The sequence below is a fragment of the Anguilla rostrata genome, chromosome 5 (assembly GCF_018555375.3).
Source record: "Anguilla rostrata isolate EN2019 chromosome 5, ASM1855537v3, whole genome shotgun sequence".
Taxonomy (NCBI): domain Eukaryota; kingdom Metazoa; phylum Chordata; class Actinopteri; order Anguilliformes; family Anguillidae; genus Anguilla; species Anguilla rostrata.
In genome coordinates, this window is record NC_057937.1 from 29,511,861 (window position 1) to 29,534,700 (window position 22,840).

The following is a 22,840-nucleotide window of genomic DNA, read 5'->3' on the forward strand; positions in this document are numbered from 1 at the left end:
TGCTTTGACCTTTTTTTTCAAGCTGCCTTTGTATTAACAATCCAGTCCAGCTTGTTCACACCCAAAAACTTAAGGGATGTCACAACCTCCACCTCAGCATCCTGAATAAACATGGGTGTCAAAGAACTATTTTTTCTTCTGAAGTCCAAAGGTCTTTAGTTTTATTGACATTAAGTTGCAGGTGGTTGCTACTGCACCAGTGTACAAAGTCAATAAATTCCTCTTCCTCCTCCCTGTTGATGACTGTATCATCATTGGAGGAGGCAGCTCCCAGTGCTATAATGGAAGTCAGTGGTATGCAGGGTGATGGAGAAGGAATGGAGAGAGCACCATCCCCTGTGGCACTTCTGTGTTACTAATCACCACATCGGATTTACTGCCCAGTACCCTGACGTACTGTGCTCTTCCTGTCAGTGGTCCATGCCACCACAGCACTTTCCAGTTGCATTTTAATGAGCTTCTCTTGTAAAACTAGACGCTGAATTGCATTAAAAGTGAAAAATCAGAAAATAAAATCTTCACTATACTGCCCAAGTTTTTCAGGTGTGAACAGACAGTACGCAGAACAAATAAAATGGCATCCTCCACTGCAGTGCCTTCCCTGTTTGCAGGATGGAGGGGGTCCTACCATCCCACCAGAGCTTTCAGATGACTCAGGACAATCCTCTCCTGTGAATTTATGATATGTGATGTCAGTGCCACCAGCCTGCAGTCTTTCAAAACCACTGGACATTCTTTCTTTGGTACAGGTACAAAATATGAAGTCTTCCGCAGAGTACTGTAGGTACTTTCTGGAGGTTCAAAGAGAGCCTTAATAAACATACAAAGACAGAGCGAACTTATCTATGCATGATTTGAGTAAATGGGGACTAATCCCAGCCTGGTCCAGCCAATTTACCAGGGTGTATTTTCCTCAACTCCACCCTGACCTCCTCAGCAGAGACATGTAGACGTGCAGAGGAGGTTTTGTCTGAATCAGCTATACATTCAAGCAGGACCAAAGGTAGAGGGCATGGTGGGGGCTGTTTACCAAATCTTTTGAAGAAATGATTCAATGTTTGCTTTCTGTCTGCCTCCTTCATTCAAAAACCTGGCTGGTTTATAGCCTGTAATTTTCTCCATCACCTTCCGTACTTCCTCCATGCTGCTGTGTTGCAATTTAGACTCCACCTTTTGCCCATAGCTGTACTTGGCCTCTTTAATATTTTTCTTAAATATCTTTTGAACCCTTTTTTCTCCTCCCTATTTCCACACCTAAAAACTCAATTCTTTTCTTTTAATATATTTTACTAACTTGGTTATCCATGGTTTGTTGTTTGCAAAAGCACCTTCCTGTTCTGGTAGGCAGCACATTGTCTGAGCAAAAATTCAAATAAACTGTTATACAATGCAAGAGGCAATCTAAGTCCTCTGTGGTGCCAGGAAGGGAATAAGGGTGCTGCCCACCAGGGGGCAACACCAGCCCTACAGACAGGTATGGCCACAGCTGTAGTTCATTGCAATCACATCAGCTGTGGCCTATTACCTAATTATGGGGTGTATAAAGCCGCGTTTCCACCAAAATTACCCGGAACTTTTAGTCCCAGGAACTACTTTTCAAGGAACTAAAAGGTTCCTGCAGCCCATGGTTGTCTGCGTTTCCACCGCGGTCTAAAGTCCCGCGAAGATTAGGCAAATTAGCCCACTGACGTATGAAAAAGCGACGTTGTTGTCCGTCCATCTGTCCTATGATTTCTTCTGTAACCCCATACTACCACCGAAGTAGCCTACATTATTTTCTAATAACCGGGACAGCCCGGAGGAGTTTATTCCACTTATATACAATGGGCTACCAACAATGACTGTATATGGTTACTTTTGTATTTATTGATTTTTATCGATTTAATCACCTGGAATTGAAATATTCTTCTGCAGCCGTTTGGGCATATTTTACCATTGTCAAGAAAAAATGTTGTTGGTAGTTGAACTTGGACCGTTGTTATGCAACAAATATATAACAGGCCAATAGTCAGATTGTAACTGTTTTATATATCCTCTCAAACACATTCATTATGTTTTTATGCGAACATTCGCTTTCATGTCTTGACATCCGAAGCGACAGAATGCATTCACATTTCCAATATAACTGGCAACAACAGCAGAAAACATGCACACGTTGTAAACAATTTGCTGTTTGATTACTTTCTCATCGTCAATTCCATATAGGCTAATCGCAAAATGACAAGAATAGAACGAAAACTCGGACTTGCGTGAAAATTTAAATTAGTAGTGGTACAGCCACCATTTGCTTTCCTTCGAAGTTACTGCTAGCTGAGCAGCGAAGTGTGCCCTCTAGATGCGAACCATGCACCATAAATTAGTCCATAGTCTTCCTGGTCTTTTCGTGGAATTGAAGAATGGCAGTAAAATGGAGTAAAATTACGGCAGTCTGAAAAAGCTAAAGGGACGATTACTAGAATTAACCTGTTATTTTACCCTGACAAAAAGTGCGGAAGGTGATTTCCAGTTTGCTTTTACTGTATAACCAATGTGAATTACGCAGAACTACCGCATACCTCACATAACTGTATCAAACGTTTTGAGTCAATTACAACGGGCTAACAAAGAAAATCCGGAAGAAAATATTCAGCAACCAAATTAATCCGTTTGAATGTTTTGGTAGCCTACGTAATATGCTGTCCCAGCACGAATGCTTAGCATTTTATAAAACGAATACTAAAGCAAGAAAAGAACAGAAGAGCACACGTTATAATTCCAAGAAGTTGGCAGGCTATAACCAAAACTAGGCTACTGCGCCGCATAACATACAAGTTTGATTTGAAATTATTATGAAAATAAATTGGTTTGCGGCTGCATATTTTCAAACATGGCGGGTGAAAATAAATACAAAAAAATGCTGCGAGTACTCGACCAATCAGAAATGTTCAGCGCTGCAAGCTCCACCCAAAAGGTTCCTATACTTTCGGAAAGTACTACCCCCCGAGCAGGAACTTTTTGGGGGGTAAAATAAAGCCCCAGGAACTAAATTTAGACCCTGAGTTCCTCAAAAGGTTCCTAGTTCCGGGGTAAAGTTCCTGCGGTGGAAACGCGGCTTAAGAGGCCTGGCTCCCAGGCCTAGAGGTGAGGAGTTTGGGAGCTGGTGTATGCGGTTTCCTTTTCTTTGTAGTTTTGATTGCCAGTTAAGCCATTCGTTTTGTTGAAGATTTCTATTGTTTAATGCTTTGGGACAAATAAAAGGTGGTAAGCCAACACTTTGCTCTCGTGTTTTTCCTGTCTGTTGACCACATGAGCAGTGGCCACCCCCAGCCCTGCCTCACACTGGTGGAGAATGCAGGCATAACGCCCCTGGTGGACAGAGATTTTTCTTTTTGTAATTTCTTCCAGAATTTTTGAAAAACTTTTTTTCTCCTTTAAAAAAATAAAATAAAAAATGTAATCATGTCATGTAAGAGGCACCACAGGTCCAGAAAGTCACTGCAGGCCAGCTTTCCTCCCAGCTGGCCATGTAATGAAACTTGGCCCTTTATCTGGAAGGTTGTAGAGGTCTGCCCTCTGTATTATCTGGGGGATGTCCTCTGCCTTGGTTGCTGAGGCCTACCCCAGCCCCAGGATGGACCTGGAGGGGTGGCCCACGGAGGGCCTGGGTACCTGCTTGGGCGATGAATGGAATACCCTTGAGTTTGATGAGGAAGAGGCCTGGGTGGATCCTTGTGGTGTGAGTGGTGGTGGAAACCCTCACCACCATGGAGACAGTGCCCTACCAGTGGACCTGCCAGAAGCCTCAGCTCCACCACCCAGTCCCAAGGTACCACTGGAGGCCGCAGCTCCGCTGTCCGGTCCAGGGGAACTGCTGGAGCTCGCTGCCCTGTCACTTTGCCAAGAGAGTCCTTCAGAAGGGGCTCCCCCACGGACAGCAGCTGAGGGATGAGTGACCTTCGCTGCCAGCAGCAGCGGACCCCCTGGACACAGTGAAAAACATGGACACATGGAATCCTTGCTTGGCAGAGCCCTCTTTGCCCAGGGACTGATGAAGGTCTGACATTTTCATATCTATCAGTGATTACTCCAGATTCATGAAGAATTCACAAATGTACTGAAAACAGTTTGGCCGTTCTCTTGCTGTAAAATTGAAAAAGGAAGTGACACAATATAGGTGTTAACTGGTATCCTGGTTGTGGCGATAGTGATGGTGTCTCATGCCAAACAAATTTTAATCTTTCGGACTCTGTGGTGGAACCCTCAAAGACCAAAGGTGAAAACTGGATAAAGGACACAAGTTATTTTTTTCTCAATGGAGAATTTATTTTTAATTGCAAGGGAAATTTTGTCAGCTAATTTTAGCTATTTTCTATCTAGCTTATTTATAGCCAGTTAGCATATCTACTAACGTATGATATCTTAAGGATGTTAATGAAAGTGTTGCCATTGTTCACTCTTAAATTTTAAGTGTTTTACACATACTATACAATAGTAGACAACTATCAGAAATGTTGTGCAGCTTGTAAAGAGGCTATTCCTATTCATTTTCTTACAGTAATATAATGTGGGCTACACTATTTAGCAAAATCTAACCTATCTAGCCAGATGGTTACATTCTATGTCAAATTTGACATCCAGAAATGTCCCTTTCATGTTCTTTTGTCTCAGTATCCAATGTAAAAGACAGGTGGTAGTGTGAGCTCACGGCTACAGGTCACTGAAAAAAGCGAGTAGCTACACAAACTCGGAGGTTCAAAATGCTTTCACGGTGCAGTGTTATGATCATTAAAAATGGAAAAATAAAACTTATGGACAATTTATTAAAACATTAGAGTAGTTTAGTAGTTTGCATGTCTACCTTATTAAAATGTACGCTACAAATCCACTGTATATTGATTTTATTTTATCTTGAACCCGCTTCCTCTTTTGATTTTTTTCCTCAGGAAAACAATGAAAGCTTAAAATATGGCTGTTTTTGTTTACGTTTTGTACACAGAGATGCATAACACTACTTCCTCCTCTCACTGTGAACCATTGTGAATGGTGGGAGCAGAAATGGCAATAATTATTTCCCCCGTGTTCTCGCAGCAGTGAGGGACTGCAAACAACCAATGATCATTCAGTCATATAAAGTACCACCAATAAACATGTTACATTTTTAGCAATCATCTCATTTTTAAACTTCCGTAATCCTTATGCAGAAATGGATGATGAGGAATGTATGGAGCTGCATGAAGAACGTGTTTTTTTTAAGTTTCAAACTGCAGGATAGAAATAGTTTGTGGCTTGGTGTTCTTAGCCATTTATAAGTAGCCTTAAGTGTTTTTTTTTTTCATTTATTTGTTTTGAAATTGTTTATTTTTCTTTTCATAATCCAGTATTTATTGACATTTATTTACATGAAGTCACACAACCAGGTGCCATTGACCCACAATAGTTTGAAAAGTTTGAGCTACGGTATAGACACCAGAAAAGAGAGGAGGTGGCATTAGAAATGGCACATTGTTCTTGAATAAATACTTGAATCATTTTCAATTACCTTGCTAACAGCAGATCAAAACATTGGACAAAATACACAACATTGCATTCAATGAACACTTTTTCAATGTGAAGATTACCTCCCGTTAAAAAATGTCTGTCCAACAAAAAACAGCCTTCATTCATACACTGGTATTGTTTAAAGAATGTAGCCTACATAAATAAAATATCAATTGATGTACTGGCAACAATATTTGAAAATGGTATACATTAAAGGTCCAAATTGAATCAAAGTATAAATGGGGATCTTTGGAATAAGGTTTTGAAAAATTACTCCCTCAGCTCCCTCCTCTCTCTGAATTAAACATTTACAGTGCCAACCACCCTGCCAAAAAAAGCCAAACCAAACCTGAAAGTTCTAACATGGAATGTTTTGAGTCTGTACCATTCGATCAAAATGCCTTTTAAATTCATATTTACTCATTTCTATTTTTCCTGTCAGGTAGGTGAAATTTTGTGGAAACCTCATTTTGTCCTGTTGATGCAAATATCAATTAATGCCTGCAAGACATATTTTTAACCTTATAGACCAGCATCAGTGCCAAGTGGGTGGGATTATATCGACCCAATACTGTTTCTTGGTCTGGAACTGACAATAAATTGTATAATGACTCCTCTGATTTAACTTTAGTGTTTTGTGTGTCTTTCTCACATGCAAAATGCTAATTTATGATCTTCAAGAATTGTAATATGTGTACTCTGCATGAAGCAGAACAGTCAAAGATCTATGTACAATGGATATCCAGAATACATGTAATTTTTCCTACAATGGGGATCTGCATTTCATTGGAAAGCCACCTGACAACTTCATATTTTCATAGTATGCAATATTGTGGAAAGGACGTGGATCTCATCATTAAAATTGATGTAACCCACAACTGATAATCATTCCTAATAACCCATACACAGTAAGCTTTTCATGATTTGGCTCTGTACTCCACAAGTTTAGAACAATTGATATGTGGTTAAAATGTGAATTCTCTGATTTTATTAATGGGTTTTATGCAGTTTGGTTTCACCATGTAGAAATTAAAGCAGTTTTTATACACAGTGAACCCCTGTCACCCACCCACATTCAGGGCTCCATGTCTGGGAGAAATGGCTTCACGGGTGGTTATGATTAGTTAGATGCGTTCAATTGCTTCCTTAGTGCGGGTATATGAGAGATTTCAGTATCTATCCTGATTCTAGGCTTTGGATTGCCTTTGGAGTTTGTTATTGGTGTTCGTCAACATGAGGATTCGAGTTATGCCAATGAATGCCCAGGAAGCCATTCTGAGGCTGAGAAATAAAATAAAAAGAGACATGAGCCAAAACTAAGGCTTACCAAAAATCAACTGTTTAGGCTATCATTAAAAAAGAGAGCACAGGGCCAGGTTGGCTAAGGAAGACCTCTACAGTTGATGAGCAAATAATTCTCACCATAATGATTTAAAAAAACACAAAACACCTGTCTGAAAACACTCTTCAGGAGGCAGGCATGGATATGTAAGTGATTACTGTCTACAGAAGACTTCATGAACAGAATTAATTAATAAAATAACTAATTAGCCTCAAAAACAGGATGGCCAGGTTACAGTGAGTTAAGAAGTACCTAAAAGAGCCTGCAGAGTTCTGGAAAAAGGCTGTGTGGACATTTGAGACCAAGATTCACTTGTATCGGAGTGATGGCAAGAGGAAAGTGTGGAGGAGCATGGTTACTGACACATCGATGCCTGCAGACATCTTCAGGAGCAGACATCTTTCTTGGCCTACCAGGTTCTTTGTGATAACTGAGCTCACCTGTGCTCTCTGTCTGATGTTCCAAACAGTTGATTTTGGTTAGCCTTTAGAGTTGGCCTATGTCTCTGACTATATCTGTCTTATTTTTCAGCCTCATTATGGCTTCCTTGACATTCATTAGCACATCTCTGGTCTTCAAATTTTGTCGTAAACATTATGGTGCCCTGAAATAGGGGGCTATGTATAAAAAGTGCTGTTATTTTATATGTGGTGAAACCAAAATATATATAAATACCCTTAAATAAAAGTGGAGAATGTGCACTTGAACCACATGTGAATTGTCTGATTACAAATAAAGCCAAAAAATCTCTTTCAATCATTATGGAGCTCACAGTAAGTAAGCTGAGAACCACATGTGAACCGATTGATTGCAATATATATACACACACATACATACTAAATTTCCATACTAAAGTGTGTGGACACCTGAACATCACAAGTTGGACCCCCCTTGCTGCTGTAACAGCCCCCAGTCAAGTTCTTACCCACCAAACTCAGCAAACCATTTCTTTATGGACCTTGCTTTGTGCATGTGGGTATTGTCATGCTGAAACAGGAAAGGGCCTTCCCCAAACTGTTGCCACAAAGTTGAAAGTGCACAATTCTCTTGAAGATCCCTTCACTGGTACTAAGGGGCCTAGCCCAAACCATGAAAAACAGCCCCAGTCCATTATTCATCTTCCATAAAACTTTACAGTTGGCACCATGCATTTTACCAAACCCAGATTTGTTAGATAATGATTCATCACTCTAGAGAATGCGTTTCCACTGCTCCAAAGCCAATGGCAGCGTGCTTTTCACCACTCCAGCATTGCGCATGGTGACTTAGGCTTGTGTACGGCTGCTCAGCCATGGAAACCCATTTCATGAAGCTCTTGATGAACAGTTCATGTACTGACATTGTTTCCAGAGGTAGTTTGGAACACTGTAGTGAGTATTGTAATAGAGAACAGATGATTTTAAAGCACTACACACTTCAGCACTTTGCGGTCCCGTTCAGTGAGCTTGTGCGGCCTACCACTTCACGGCTGAGCTGTTGTGTTGTGTTATTCCCACAAGTTTCCACTTCACAAGAACATCACTTACAGTTGACTGGGGCAGCTCTAGCAGGGTAGAAATTTTGACAAATTGAACTTGCGAAGGTGGCATCCTATGACAGTTCCACGTTGAAAGTCGGTGAGCGCTTCAGTACGACCCGTTTTTCCGCCAGTGTTTGTCAATGGAGGTTGCATGGCTGTATGCTTGTGTGTGGCTGAAATTATCGAAACCACTAGAAGAGGTATCCACATTATTTGGAAATGTGGTGTGTGTGTCTATGTTTGTGTGTGTATTAGCTTGTACAACAGGGGTAGGCAATTACAGTCCTGGAGGGCCGGTGTGTATGCAGGTTTTTGTTTCCACGAGTTACCCTGGCTGAATGAGCTAACTGGCCGTATACACCAACACTGGTTCACCCATAGATGAGATCACAGTAAAATGTTTCATATACTGTAGGGACGCAAGAACAGTCCTCGGCTGTCATTCATGCGCTTATGAAGAAATGTACCTAAAATGTCAGATAGTGTAAATGTTTGGACTAATTAAGTAATTATGGCCAAAAGTTGGCATGGAATCCAGAAACAAATACATCTGTTGTTGCCCATCTCTGTTGTAGAACCTGAATTTTTTTGAGCCATCAAATTAGTCTTTCTTTATATTTGCTTATATAAATTGTTTAGACCTTTAGGAAACAAACACAAAGAAAGAGAAAGCATTAGAACTCAAATACAAAACCCATGGACAGGTCCATATCTATACCTTCATGAAAATGGACAGATGTAAGGCATAAAATGTATAATAACATTGTCCACTGTTAAGTGCAGAAGATTAGCTAATTTAAGATGCAGCAGAGAGAGAGAGGAATGAAAGATGAGATGGTCTGCAGTTTTCAACTGCCCAGTGTGCCAATTTTGTCTAGAAACACACTGAGCTGCCCTTTTTTTAAGGTTAGCAAAACTAGCCTTGTTGCATTTTATCTCAATTCTGGTGGAAGTATTTGAGGGCAGGATAGTTTGATTTAAATAAACAAGATATTGCAAAAGTTATCACATTTAATATGTAATTTCTCACCGTATATGCAGATTGTTAAAAGAACTGCATGTTGGCAATGTAAAAAAATGCTATTACTGACCATTTTGTTACTAAAGGGTGTACTTTTTAGCTACTTTTCTGAAGATAATGCTGTATGTGTATGCAATAGAACAGGTGATCGTTCATTTGTGGGTGGATCATTTCCAAGTTGTATTTTGGGCCAAATACTGGAAGTAGATACCATGTGTTGAATATGTGTACATACATGCATCTATGTGTGTGTGTGCATGTGCATGTGTATGTGTTTGTGTGTGTGTGTGTGTGTGTGTGTGTGCTTGCATTTATGTATACCCTGTATGTAAATGCTCTATATGTCTTTACTTTCTTATATAAGAAAGTGATAATGAGTAGAGTATTGTATGTGCACATCTCACACAAAGACACCTTGATCGTCTCACTCAAGAAAACAAAATCTTGGGAGTATGAACAGTACCCCCCTCCCCTCCCCACACACACATACCAAAAAATAATTAAGAAAATAAAATAAAATAAAAAATAATAACTATAATTCAAATCATGGAATTCAAATGTCGCTATAGCCTCTATCAACACTTCTCGCAGAGATTTATTTTTAATCACTTAAACCAAAGTGATTATTGGTTATTTTCCATTATTGTGTAGTTTTCCAAGTTGCTGCTGAGGTTTGTTCCAGGTTTTCTTTGATGCTGCATCTTTTCATGCTTTTTCATAGTGTGAGTGGAAATTGTTAATTGCTGTTGGGGCCATCTTAGGGCCAAGATTGGCATGTTGAGTATCATACATACAAGAGCAGATGGGTTTCTCACCTGACACTCGTCTGAGTAAATTTGAGAGAATGAGGATGGGGAGAGGGAGTTCTCGTAAACATAGCCAAACATAAGTTTTTTTTTCCCACATTTACTCTCAATCACAGGTGGAGCTCAATATTCATGCTCGATTCATGTTAAAAAAAATGACTTGAGAAAATGTTTACTTCAACCCCGAGGGCACACGTATCTCCATCTACCCAAGCCACTAAATATCCAGACTGCCTTACATTTAAGATTACCTCATAACAAATGGAAAAAACATTCTTTATACAAGAACTATAAACGGAGACCCGCTTCTACATAGAAATGCATTTACACATACTGTATCTTAGAAGCACTGAAATGTTACTCTTAAAAGCTGAAAACACATTTTGATCTTTATATTTTTTCAGTTCCAGTATTCCCATTTCCATTTTGTGCTTTGTATATTCCACTTCCTCAATACCACTGCAAGGGGTTTGTAGAGGCAGCTACAACAGCTAGACCCCCAATTCCCTATGTAATCCAAGCAATATAAGTTGTCCTTTAAGACATTTTAAACAATACACAGTTTATCCCAGCATAATTCTTTTCTTTTTTTTTTGTGTATTCTGCGAGCATTAATAAACACGGAACAGGTCACCCAACAAAAGAACAATCTGACAGGTTTACTGCCATAATATATATGTTTTTTGTTTTGTTTTGTTGCTTTGTTCAGTTTTTGAATACTGAAGGATCTATCAGTTCCTGGGAAAACATATTAAAGAGAAATGGAGAGCACCATTGCAACACAAATGCTTTTCCAAAATAAATAAATAAATAAATAAATAAGTAAATAAATAAATAAAAAGGAGCCACTCCCACTTGGTTTGAAAGTGAGAAAAGGTCTTGTCCGGATTGTGCTGAGCAGCAGACCCAATGAAAATTGGGCACTGCTGATCTGAACACTTCTAGATGGTGTGGAGGTTTGGCGACAGGGTTTCCCTCCTCCTGCAGCTGTCCAGGTCACTTTGCTTTTCAATGTCCTGAAGGAGAGGAAAGAGAAATGGGGCGAAGGAGAGGGAAGGTGGGGAGGGCACCGACTGCTTGTGCATTCTGTGGTCTGTCACACGGTGCCGTTCTCTTGCCTGGGCTTGTGTACCATTGTGCGGGGGCTGTTAAGGGAAGGTGCTAATGTACAAAGGAATCCGGCCAGCAGAGTGAGACCCAGCCCCCCCCAGGCACAGAACATGGACCAGCCATATCCATGGCTGATATCCTCTGGCAACCCATACATGTAGCGCGGGTAGCGGGACAGTTCAAAGTTGATCCCAGCCACGCAGGTACACAAGGATATAATGCAGCATGTTCCTGTTGGAGAAACAGGAGGAAAGGATCATGTGAGTAAACTTGATTATAACACACAGACTGTCTTGGTATATAGTAATTGTCAGTCTTGCACTTATAATACTGTATCATGATATTGCCTAACAATAAAATGATTGAACTTGATTAGCTGTTTTCTGTCACCCCCAAATGTTTAGTTTTTATTATTTTTTTTGCATATTCTGTAATTCTTTTTTACATATACGTGTATATTTATGAATATAACTAACATGCATTTTGGAAAAAGCAGATACAGGGTCTCCAGGCCTTTGACCACCAAACTTAAAGTTTAGAAACCAAATTACCCAAGGTTTCTGGGAACAGGGTGGTCACCCGACCACTAGATGGCACCATGCAAACACACTAACAGAAGCAGTTATCCTCACAACAGATGGTGTGTAAAAGACATTCCATCACTGGAATCTGGGGATACTTTTTTTTTTTTTTTTAAAGCATCTGACAATCTATTATCAAGCTAAACTAATTGCAGGACATTATGTAATCAAGGCACTCTATATTATACTTTTAATGTATTACACCAGATAATCTGCAGGGCTGTGGGTCTAAAATTGGGCTGATGAGGCGTTAAAACCACAGCATTTTTTCACAAAATCTCCGATTTTGATGTGTAGTGAGTCCCTCCTTAATTACACTTCATATCCAATTTGACCAAAATCACATGTAAGAATGATACCAGTCCACATATGAAAATTAATTCAGTCTTTTAAAATGGAACATATACCTCATTACCCAATGCTCTTGTGTACAGAGGGTAGTTTCTAGCCATATTTTACATGGAACCTGATGGTTCTTAATAGCTTCCCAATTTTGCAGGAACTAATATAATCGTGTTGGATTTAAGTGCACTGATATGTTTTTAAATGACATTTAAGGCAATTTATATATTTTAAGTACATTAAAATCATTGAGGTGTTTCTGAATTGTGACCAGATTAGAGAGGGACATATTTCAGTTTTGTAGATAGAATCACATATCCAGTAGTATGAAAATATTATTTTCTGATTTTCAGAAGTGTATGATCATAATTTCAGAACAAAGCTTGTATTAAAGACAATATGCTATATACATAGCACAGTAAGAGGCAACCCTGAGTCAATGAGGTAGACATATTCATTGATATATACAAGTGTGTATATGTGTGTGTAATTGATGAATTAATGAATGAATGAATTAGTTCTTTAAACAAATGTTAAAAACACGATGCTAAAACTTATTTTACAGAGTTGAGCAAAGCCTCAGGGAGCTTAAATGGAAGAGTGCAGCAGGAAAGAACGTGATGGACTCTTTGCCCACTGCACCATCTGGGGACCCACCTGGAATCCCTTGTACGGCATGGATGTTTCGGTGAAAAAGCCTGACTGAAGCAGTTTTGGAATGAGAGTAAAAAACGCGCACGTGTTTTGTCTGCTAGTACAAATCTCTCGGGAGCGATGCTCTCTGATTCCCGAGAAAGCGCTTGGGATGCAGAGGGGAAGAACTGGCTTTGAAACCTGTCATATATCTGTCAGTTTCGCTGAAGACTGTACGCAGCGAGCCGTCCTCTCATACCGCACCGCGGCTCTTCCTTTCACACAAACTGACAAGTGAGTCAGCAGGCCGCGCAGGTAAGACACCGATGTGATGGTGGAGGGGGCCAGTAGTGTTAAATCGGGAGCGTCAACATGAAAAACCTGTCTCTTCAGCTGGCCTTAGAAACGTGACTAGCATGCTGGCCAGAAACACGATTGCAGCATAAGGAGGCGTAGGGATAAAAATACCACCGGAAACGCCTCACTTGGAAAGCAAGGGTTGAGTCTGCACAGAAACCCGCGAGAGCGTTTCATATCAACACCAAGTTTACAGGAATGAGCCAGACAGTAATTTATAGCCACACCCTAACATAACCTTGATGCAGAGTCCTACAGGGATATATCACAAGTTCAATCATAGATGTCAGACTGCATCCAAATAAGCTTTACTTTTATTACTTTTTTATTAGTATGTTACTATTATTACTTTTATTACTTTTTTAAAGTATATTACTACTGTATTAGTTTTACAGTTAGATAAATATAACCCCTTAATGAGTATCCTATCATTGAAAAAAATGCATTACACTCAGTAGATCACCTACAGTGAAATGTAATATAATTTCATATAATATAATTTAATAGTATCGCACCCTTAGCATTTATTCAGTTTTTGATTAGGCTGCAATTTGGTACATGAACCTGCAACCTCTTATTAACAGCCCAGATATCTAAGTAGTACAATCATTACTCTGCGGCAGGAACATTTTTGTTAATAGCATATGAAACAGTTTACTGTTCATCTGAAATCAGGAGTGAATTCTGTAAACGTTAAGGCTATTTCATGGTTTTCCCTGTTAGAGCAAACAAATTGAGCTGGCCAAAATTAATATGCTTTACATGTTAACATGAAATGGTGGATGATGCACCCAATTTAATTATTCCTTGGTCTCTCTGGGGTACTTCAGCACAATGTAATAAATAAAAACAACTACATAATTTCTTTCATCCTTTCTACATTCTTTATTTTATTGATCAATTTTAGTATAAATCACATAATGTTCTGACCTAAACAGAACACCAGTTATTTTGCTAATTACCTGAAATATTTAGTTTATGCTGCTAGCTGTTTGTTGGGTTTACTCCAAGATTACAGACTGCCTGTGGATTTCTTGAAGGAAGCACTTATACATTGGCTGTAGTTCAACATCATATATTTTTCACTATAAGTTACTCTGGATAAGAGTGTTTGCTAAATGCTGGTATGGTAGAAAATAAAGATTGACGGCAGCATCTGTATTCAGCAATCAAATGTCTCCTGGAAATGTGAAAGAATAGCAAGGGACCTTCAAGGACATGCTGATGTGAAATATGCATTACAACTCTAGCAAAGCTTTGTTCTCCTTTCTAAAAAGAGTTAAACTGGAAATTGAGCAGGCGCACATATGTAAAGGCAGCCATGCCCCAGAGCTAGCACAAAAAGAGCAGTTCTCACCTCCCATGAGGAAGAGTAGACCTGCTACATACTGCATCAGATCGTGTTGCTTGCAGCAGCCCAGCACCCCGATGATCCACCCGAAGAGGATGATAGAGACTGCCATGCCTATAAAGCCGGCAGTCATTCTCCTCAGATCTGCAGACCAAAAAGATAACTGTTAGAGGGAGGGGGGAAGGAATGAGAAAATTATCATACAAACACACAAGGAGAACAGATACAAATAGCCCCTCCCAACGGGGCGACATAGCTCAGGAGGTAAGACTGATTGTCTGACAGTCGGAGGGTTGCCGGTTCAAACCCCGCCCTGGGCATGTCGAAGTGTCCTTGAGCAAGACACCTAACCCCTAACCCCTAACTGCTCTGGCGAATGAGAGGCATCAATTGTAAAGCGCTTTGGATAAAGGCGCTATATAAATGCAGTCCATTTACCATTTACCATTTACCAACACCCTGGCACTTTGTACTAGGCCAGGGGTCTGTAAGCCTGGTCCTGTAGAACCACAGGGTCTGTGTAATCTACCGCTATAATTGTTAAGTGCCCAGTAATAATGAAACCCAACAGATAATGAGGCTGTCCAGTACCAGGGTTACATACCCCTCCACTAGGCAAACATCTGGACCCCACACCAATGGTATTATGTAATACCATGATCCCTGTGGCATTCCGTCCGCTGGAGAAGCGGACTGGTCTCGGCTGCACTGGCTGGTGGAGAGAGCACATGCAAACTGGGCCGCGTTAGCTCATCAGCCTAGGTGCTTAAAGGTGTGTTCCTCTCCACAGTTCAGGGCCATGACCGGGAGGGAGCTCACACCGAGAGCGTGTTTCTTTATTTATTTTTTGTTTGTGTGTTTGTCAGAGCACAGAATGAAAGTGAACCGCCGCTGAAAAGCAGGAGGAGCTTGTCTGCTGAAAAGTGGGCCAGCTACGAGCGGGGAACTAGAAAAGTTACCACTCAGTTTTGCTTTCTTTTGTCTATTTTAGTGTGTTGTTTTAGTTAATTGCTTTTGCCCAGAACCTGTGAGGGGGAAGGGTCAAGGTGTTTGGTTATTTTATTTTGTGTCTGTGTGGGTGCACTCTTCTCTCCCTACATGCAGCAACCAACAGTGTTTCCGGAACTGCCACATCTCCCTCCCAGGGGTGTCATGCTGGCATGTGACAATCTCACACTATGTGCTCCCAACTTTATCCATCTTTTTATGCATGGCACATCTGCCACATGCCTATATGGCATATTATAATATAACAGGCTTGCACTTCAAGACCCACACATGTTCCGTGCTGTTCATGTGGCAGGTCCTTACTGTGAAATTAAAATAGAGTAAAACCACAGAAATACAGATGCAATGGGAATGGATGTTGTTGGAACCCTGAAATATTCATCTTTCATGTCAAAATAGACTACAAGAATTTTCATTTGAAACTTCCCTTGGTTACTTAGATGCTATTCAAGCTGTGCTGTATTTAAAACAGGATCATCTATTTTGTAGCTATGAATCATAATCATAATAATAATCATAGAAACAAATAATCACACGCGTAGCAAGCTGGATCTCAATAAAACATTCATTTTTGTATGCAGACTTTTAGAATGAAATACATCTTCAATGAAACATCTCAGTTTCACTCACTGTGATGTAATTAAGTGCACTAGCAGCATACAAATAACATGTCTGTATATGGCATCTGTTAGCAAAAGAGCACAATAACCATCTTGCAAACTCTAAAATGAAAATTTATAAATAATGTATGTGTATCGAGTAGAGTGGAACCGAAAGCCACTGACTAAGAAAAGCACCAGGTAAAAAGATACATGGGCTGGACTGTGAGCAGGCTAGAGATTATTCTTGACCTGTCATTACAGACATTGAAAGGGGAGCACTGGTCTGTCTGCAAGTAGGCAGTTTCAGACAGTGCAATTCAACTTAAATTGCTTCTAGCACTGTTAATGAATAAATGCATCTATCAATGTGTCAGGCACTGAGCTGATACCATTGTATTTGTTTCACTAATGCTGCTGCCATGGAAACTTGCTACCCTCAAAAATGTGCCAATTTTACATGGATCCCTATAGATGCAGTTATAGAAAACAGGAGGGTGTCACAGTTCCTGCTGCACAACAGCAGGTGTCTCCCTAGTGTTGTTGTGTCCTATGTTTCTCCCTGATTGTTTCATTGAGTTGATTATTTTGTTAGTCAGTTTCATCTATGTCGAGTTCATTTTTGGTATCGTGCTCTTGTGTTTCCCTGTAGCCTATATATAGTCCTTACTTTCTTTGCTTGGTCTTAGTAGTTGTCTTGTCTGCCTCTTGTGCACAAGCGTCTCAAGCTTCTTGTGTTCCTGCCACTCATAGTATTAGTTTCTCTAGTGTCTCGTGTTCCTGCCGAGTTGTCTGTGTTTATGCTTTGAGCTTGTTTAGTTCCTAGTGTGTTTAGTTTGCCTTCTCATGCGCCTTTTGATTTTTGTCATTTTACTCCTGCCCCCCAATTCTGCATCTGTATTGGGCATTTGCTGGTCAGAAGAATTTAGCTCTGAAATGTGTCAAAGTTGAACATAAAGTGCCGTACATTTTAACATTAGGCTAAATGTTGCACAGTAAATACATCTATATTAGTCCTGTTGATTAACCAATGACTGTACTGTAACAAGTAAATAAGCCTAATTAAGCTTATTAACTTGCCTAGCCCATTTCATAAAACTTGATAAATTCGGCTATTATTATTTCGGGAGTACGAATAATTTTTAAATAAGTCTATTCAAATAGCCAGTGAATACACATCCTACCAAAAAATATACTTTGTGTGTGTAAATGGTAAATGCTAATTGGACTGCATTTATTTAGCGCTTTTATCCAAAGCGTGTGTGTGTGTGTGTGTGTGTGTGTGTGTGTGTACGTACTATATATATATATATATATATATATATGTGTACAGACAAGTGCCAAATTAAAAGAAAAACCAACATAAAGTGTAGTAATGTGTTGGGTCACAACAAGCCACCAGAACAGCTTCAATGTACCATGGCATAGATTCTACAAGTCTCTGAAACTCTACTGGAGGGATGGAAAACAATTCTTTCAAAAGATATTCCCTCATTTGGTGTTTTGATGATGGTGGCGGACAGCGCTATCTAAGACGTCAGGCCAAAATCTCCAGGTGTTCAATAGGGGTGAGATCTGCTGACTGAAAAGGCCGTAGCTTCAGCCAACGTCAAATCCAATATGGATGAAAATACCCTGAAATTAGGGCTTAGAGTTTGCACTTTAGCCTCTTAGTCATTGTATCATTTCACAAGTGCTGGAGTACAGAGTCAAAAAAACCAACAAAAAAAAAGTTCACCACGTATATCATTTATTTAACCAGTCTTTAGATTTTTTTTTCACGCAAAAATATTATAGTATACAGGATTCTCCCTCTTGCACACCCCCAGGGCCTCTGGCCGAGGCGGGAGCACCGGTTTGCTCATTTCCTTGTCCTGGAAGTTCTGTGTCCTCCCCAGTCCTAACCTTATTCCCTCCTGCTTTTAATTCCATACCATTACTGGACCAACCAACTAGAACCTGTATTCACCAGAAGCTGCTCCATTCCCCAACACCCCTCCATGTCTCAGACCACTTCTTTCTTTCTTTCTCCCTCTCCTACTTACTCCCCCACAATTAATTTAACAGCTCACCCACAGTAACTTTCAGGAGAAATCTCTCTACTCTGTCACAATCCTTCCCCATCTCCACTGCTCTCTCTACACTTCCCCTTCCTGCTTCTTTCTCTAACCTGCCAGTTGACCTTGCTACCTCCACCTTCAACTCCTGCCTCTCCCAGTCCCTCGACTCACTTTGTCCTCTTGTCTCCAAACCAGCACGCTCTTCACCCCCCTGCCCATGGCTGACTGAGTCACTACGCACCAGCAGAACATCACTGCGGGCTGCAGAGAGGAAGTGGAGGAAATCCTGATCCAGCTAAAGCCTCATTTTTCCAATCAAAGATCAGTACATGTGTCTCTAACCCACGCAAACTATTCTCCACCTTCTCTTCCCTCCTCATTCCTTCTCCACCCCCATCTCCCTCTTCCCTTTCCGCAGATGACTTTCTGGCCACCCTTGAAAGAAAGGTGGCTACAATCTGGAACTCCTTTGCCCATCCAGTAAGCCCCCCCAACCCCCCGGGACAAACCCATGGCTACACTGGCCTCCTTTGAGATTCTGGAGGACTCCAATGTACTACAACTCATCACTTCTCATCGTGCAACCACCTGTCCACTTGACCCCATCCCATCTACAGTCCTCCAATCCATTTCCAGCGAGATCCTTCCCTATCTGTTCTCCATTGTTAATTCCTCTCTTGCCTGTGGTCACGCTCCCTCTGATTTTACGATGACTCGCGTTACCCCACTCCTCAAGAAACCCACCTCAGACTCCTCTGATATAATGAATTATCGACCTGTATCGCTTCTACCTTTTCTGTCCAAAATCCTTGAGCGAGCAGTGCTCAATCAACTAACCTCTTTTCTCAATCAGAACGACCTGCTAGACCCTCACCAGTATGGCTTCCGAACCGGGCACTCGACAGAGACTGCCCTCCTGGCTGTGACGGAGGCACTCGCCACTGCAAGAGCCTCACGCCTCTCCTCTGTCCTGATCCTCCTTGACCTGTCTGCAGCATTCGACACGGTCAACCACAAAATACTCCTCTCCACCTTGGCTGAGATGGGCACTGCTGGGACTGCCCTGTCTTGGCTCACTTCCTATCTTGCACATAGGTCCTACCAGGTCACCTGGATGGGGTCTGCCTCTGCTTCTCATCCCCTTGTTATGGGAGTACCGCAGGAATCTGTACTGGGTCCTCTGCTGTTATTCCATATACAACAAATCTCTTGGTTCAGTTATTAATTCACACGGCTTCTCCTATCATTGTTATGCAGACAACACACAACTCTTCTTTTCTTTCCCCCCCTCTGCCTCACAGGTCGATGATAAGATATCTTCCTGCCTGGCTGACATCTCTACCTGGATGGCCAGCCACCACCTGAAGCTCAACCTCAACAAAACTGAGCTGCTCTTCTTCCCATATAAGACCTCCCTACTATGTGAGCTCTCAATCACCGTTGATGGCACCACAGTGACTGCCTCTCACTCTGCAAAGAGCCTGGGAGTGGTCCTGGATGACCAGCTGGACCTCAAGGAGCACATCAAGGCAACATCACGGTCCTGCAGATTCCTTCTGTACAACATCAGAAGGATTCGACCATACCTGACTATGCACTCCACCCAGCTGCTTGTCCAGGCTACGGTGTCCTTCTGCCTTGATTACTGCAACTCTCCCCTTGCAAGCCTGCCAGCTTGTGCCATACAGCCACTACAGATTATTCAAAATGCTGCTGCCCAGCTCATCTACAGCCTTCTCAAATTCTTCCACGTCACTCCTCTGCTGCGATCACTCCACTGGCTACCGGTTGCTGCCAGGATCCGGTTCAAAGTCCTGACCCTCGCCTACACTGCAGCTAACAGGATGGCCCCTATCTACTTGCAGGACATGATTCGATTCTATTCGCCTGCTCGACCACTCCGCTCTGCAGCAGCAGGGCGCCTTGTACCCTCTCCCACAGGAATAAAGGGATCACAGAGCTTCTCCACCCTAACTCCCCAGTGGTGGAACAAACTCCCTGTCCCTCTTCGAACCTCTCCCTCACTACCCATCTTCCGCAGTGGTCTGAAGACTCATCTCTTCAGACTATACCTGGACCAACTACCACCACTCTGTATATTTCACTTTAAATCCCCCCCTTCATGACACTCGTTACATGTACCCCCATTCCAGCACTTTTTGCTAATTTGTATTTGTCCTAATATTGTAGCTTGTTCTTCTGCCTAGTTGGATTGGCAGAGGTTAGGTCAGAATAGTGTTCACTGTGTGAACTAAACTGTGTTCTTGGCTAGAAATAGCTGTACAAAATAAGTATTGTATCTTATTGAACCTGTGTTTTGTAGTTGTCCATGACTATGTCGCTTTAGATAAAAGCGTCTGCCAAATAAATGTAATGTAATGTAGTGTTCATGATGTATTTACATTACATAACAGTAGCTTGTCCCTTTGGACCCTGACAGTCAACTTATTAAATTGAATACCATCCAAGGTATTTAACAATATGAACTCAGTCTGTATGAATGAATAACGTATACAGTACAAATAGGAACATTGGGATACTGGGAGTCATTATTTTTTTGGTGGACTGATGTTAATAAAAATGATGTGCTCCTAGGCAGTTACAGTATGGTAATGTGTGGATAAATAGAATACTTGCAGAAAATGTATTCCAGTATCAACATACCATTTTTCTTTTATCTGTCACTAATCACTCTTTGTATATTTATGATTTGACAATAAACATCCGGTGTCTAGTGTCACTGTGGCTTGAAGGGTGGAGGACGGGAATAACCCTACTGTTTATTTACCTTTTGTGAATGTCTCCATAGTGTGCGAAATAAATATTCTGAAAATGTTCTCTGCTTATTTGCTTGTTTTATTTATTTATCTGTTTAGTTCTGGATACCAGACGATCCCAATCAATATCCAGTACCCAATCAAGCCATTGCCATAATAACTGTGTTAGATCTTTAATCTTAACAATTAATCTTACGGCAATTGTTTCGATGATGTACAGCACCGTAGCCAGTGTGTTGGTTAATATTGTTTCATAGTTAATGCCTTTCATGTTATTATGGCATGTGTATATGTATGTGGTCACCTCTGCTGTAATATGACATGCAGAGGCCTGGTTGTACACTGCCCCATCTGGAGATAGTGTCACGTAACTGGTAGGGAGGACCCAAACGCAGAGGGAAAAAAAACACAAACTCAAAAAGGGAAAATTAACAGACTTTACTTACACGACAGGGGACAAAAAAAAACAGGAAACCAAAAGGCCACGCAGGGCACTTCCAAAAAACACAAAACAGAAAACTCAAAATTCAAAACACACACAGAGCAGAACACAGGTAGGACAGAAACCAGGCAGGAACTAACAGGCAGGAACTAACAGGCAGGAACTAACAGGCAGAAACACACAGGCAGAAACACAGTCACACACACAAGCAGGTCAAAACACAGGCAGGCAGATACATGTAAGTCCGAAACAAACACTAGAACGAAACAAACACAAGGAACCAGCACCCGAGTCAAGCGGACAAAGAACTTAAATAGACAGGGGGTAACAAGACACAGGTGAACTCAAAAAACAATCAAACCAGAAAAGGAGGGGATAACAAGACACAGGTGGGAACAATGATAGAATAACGAGACAACAATAATACAATTAACAGGGGGGAGCAGGACCAAAACAGAAGTGCCGCCATCTGGCGGCCCAACAAGGGAAACACAGACAGGAAAACACAGAACCATGACAGATAGGGAAAATTCCTTTGAGACCCTGATAAGGTGTCTGGCTGATAACAAGGACGGTGAAAAGGAATATTGATTAGGTAGCAGTTTTTTTTCACATGAAAAGACATCCAAATACTTAAAAATAAATGAAGTTATCGTTTGCTGGTCCTGCCACCTATTTTCTACTATGCTCATGTCAAATGTTCCAGAGAGAACACTTATTTGAACAGACTAATTAGGATTTTACTCCTAAACCAGCTGTAGCAAAAACAAACTGCTCCTTATAACAACTTGAATCTTTACTTTTGTACAGAATATGGTATATTTCCAAATATAGTTTATGTTATTTGATAAAATGTGAAGTTACCTATAATTGAACAGGGTAGTATTATTATATTCTAATACTACAAAGCTTCTGCATCAGTGAGGAGATTTTATACACAGAGAAACATTTTTTTCAAATGCATCTCTAGGCAGAGGTCAAGAGGAAGTGGTCAAGAATGAGAATTGGCAACTTCATTGTTGATTGCATTTATTAGTGTAACATTACCAGTATTGTAGTTTTTGCATTCATATAGCCTTAATGTTACCTCAGGAAAGTATGGTGTAAGGTACAGTGTATATTAACCAGAGTAGCAACCTTACTTTACTCAATCCCATGCTCTCAAATAATTTATTTATTTGTTTTCTTATTTGCACGAATAAAGAATAAATGCAAGTACACAAATTAATGAAATCAAAAGTGCTGTTGGAAACACTACAGGCCTTAGCTTATACTAGTCCCTCACCTTCGGAAGCAAAATCACGTTGCAGAACAAAAAGGATTACTTTAAAAAAATGAAATTTTAAGAGAATCATAGCAATAGTAAGAAAAAGAA

General features: G+C 40.8%; 1 protein-coding gene across 1 annotated transcript in view; it reads right to left on the reverse strand.

The window, feature by feature from the left end:
• Nucleotides 1-9,969: 9,969 nt before the first annotated feature.
• The window catches only part of LOC135255039 (transmembrane protein 178B-like), a 34,702-nt gene continuing 21,831 nt past the window's right edge, over nucleotides 9,970-22,840 (reverse strand). Inside the window, exons 3-4 of the mRNA XM_064335729.1 lie at nucleotides 14,586-14,723; nucleotides 9,970-11,546 (exon numbers count right to left, since the gene is read on the reverse strand). Of these exons, the coding sequence (XP_064191799.1) occupies nucleotides 11,302-11,546; nucleotides 14,586-14,723 (383 nt within the window). The 3' untranslated portion in view covers nucleotides 9,970-11,301. The remainder of the gene's footprint in view (nucleotides 11,547-14,585; nucleotides 14,724-22,840) is intronic.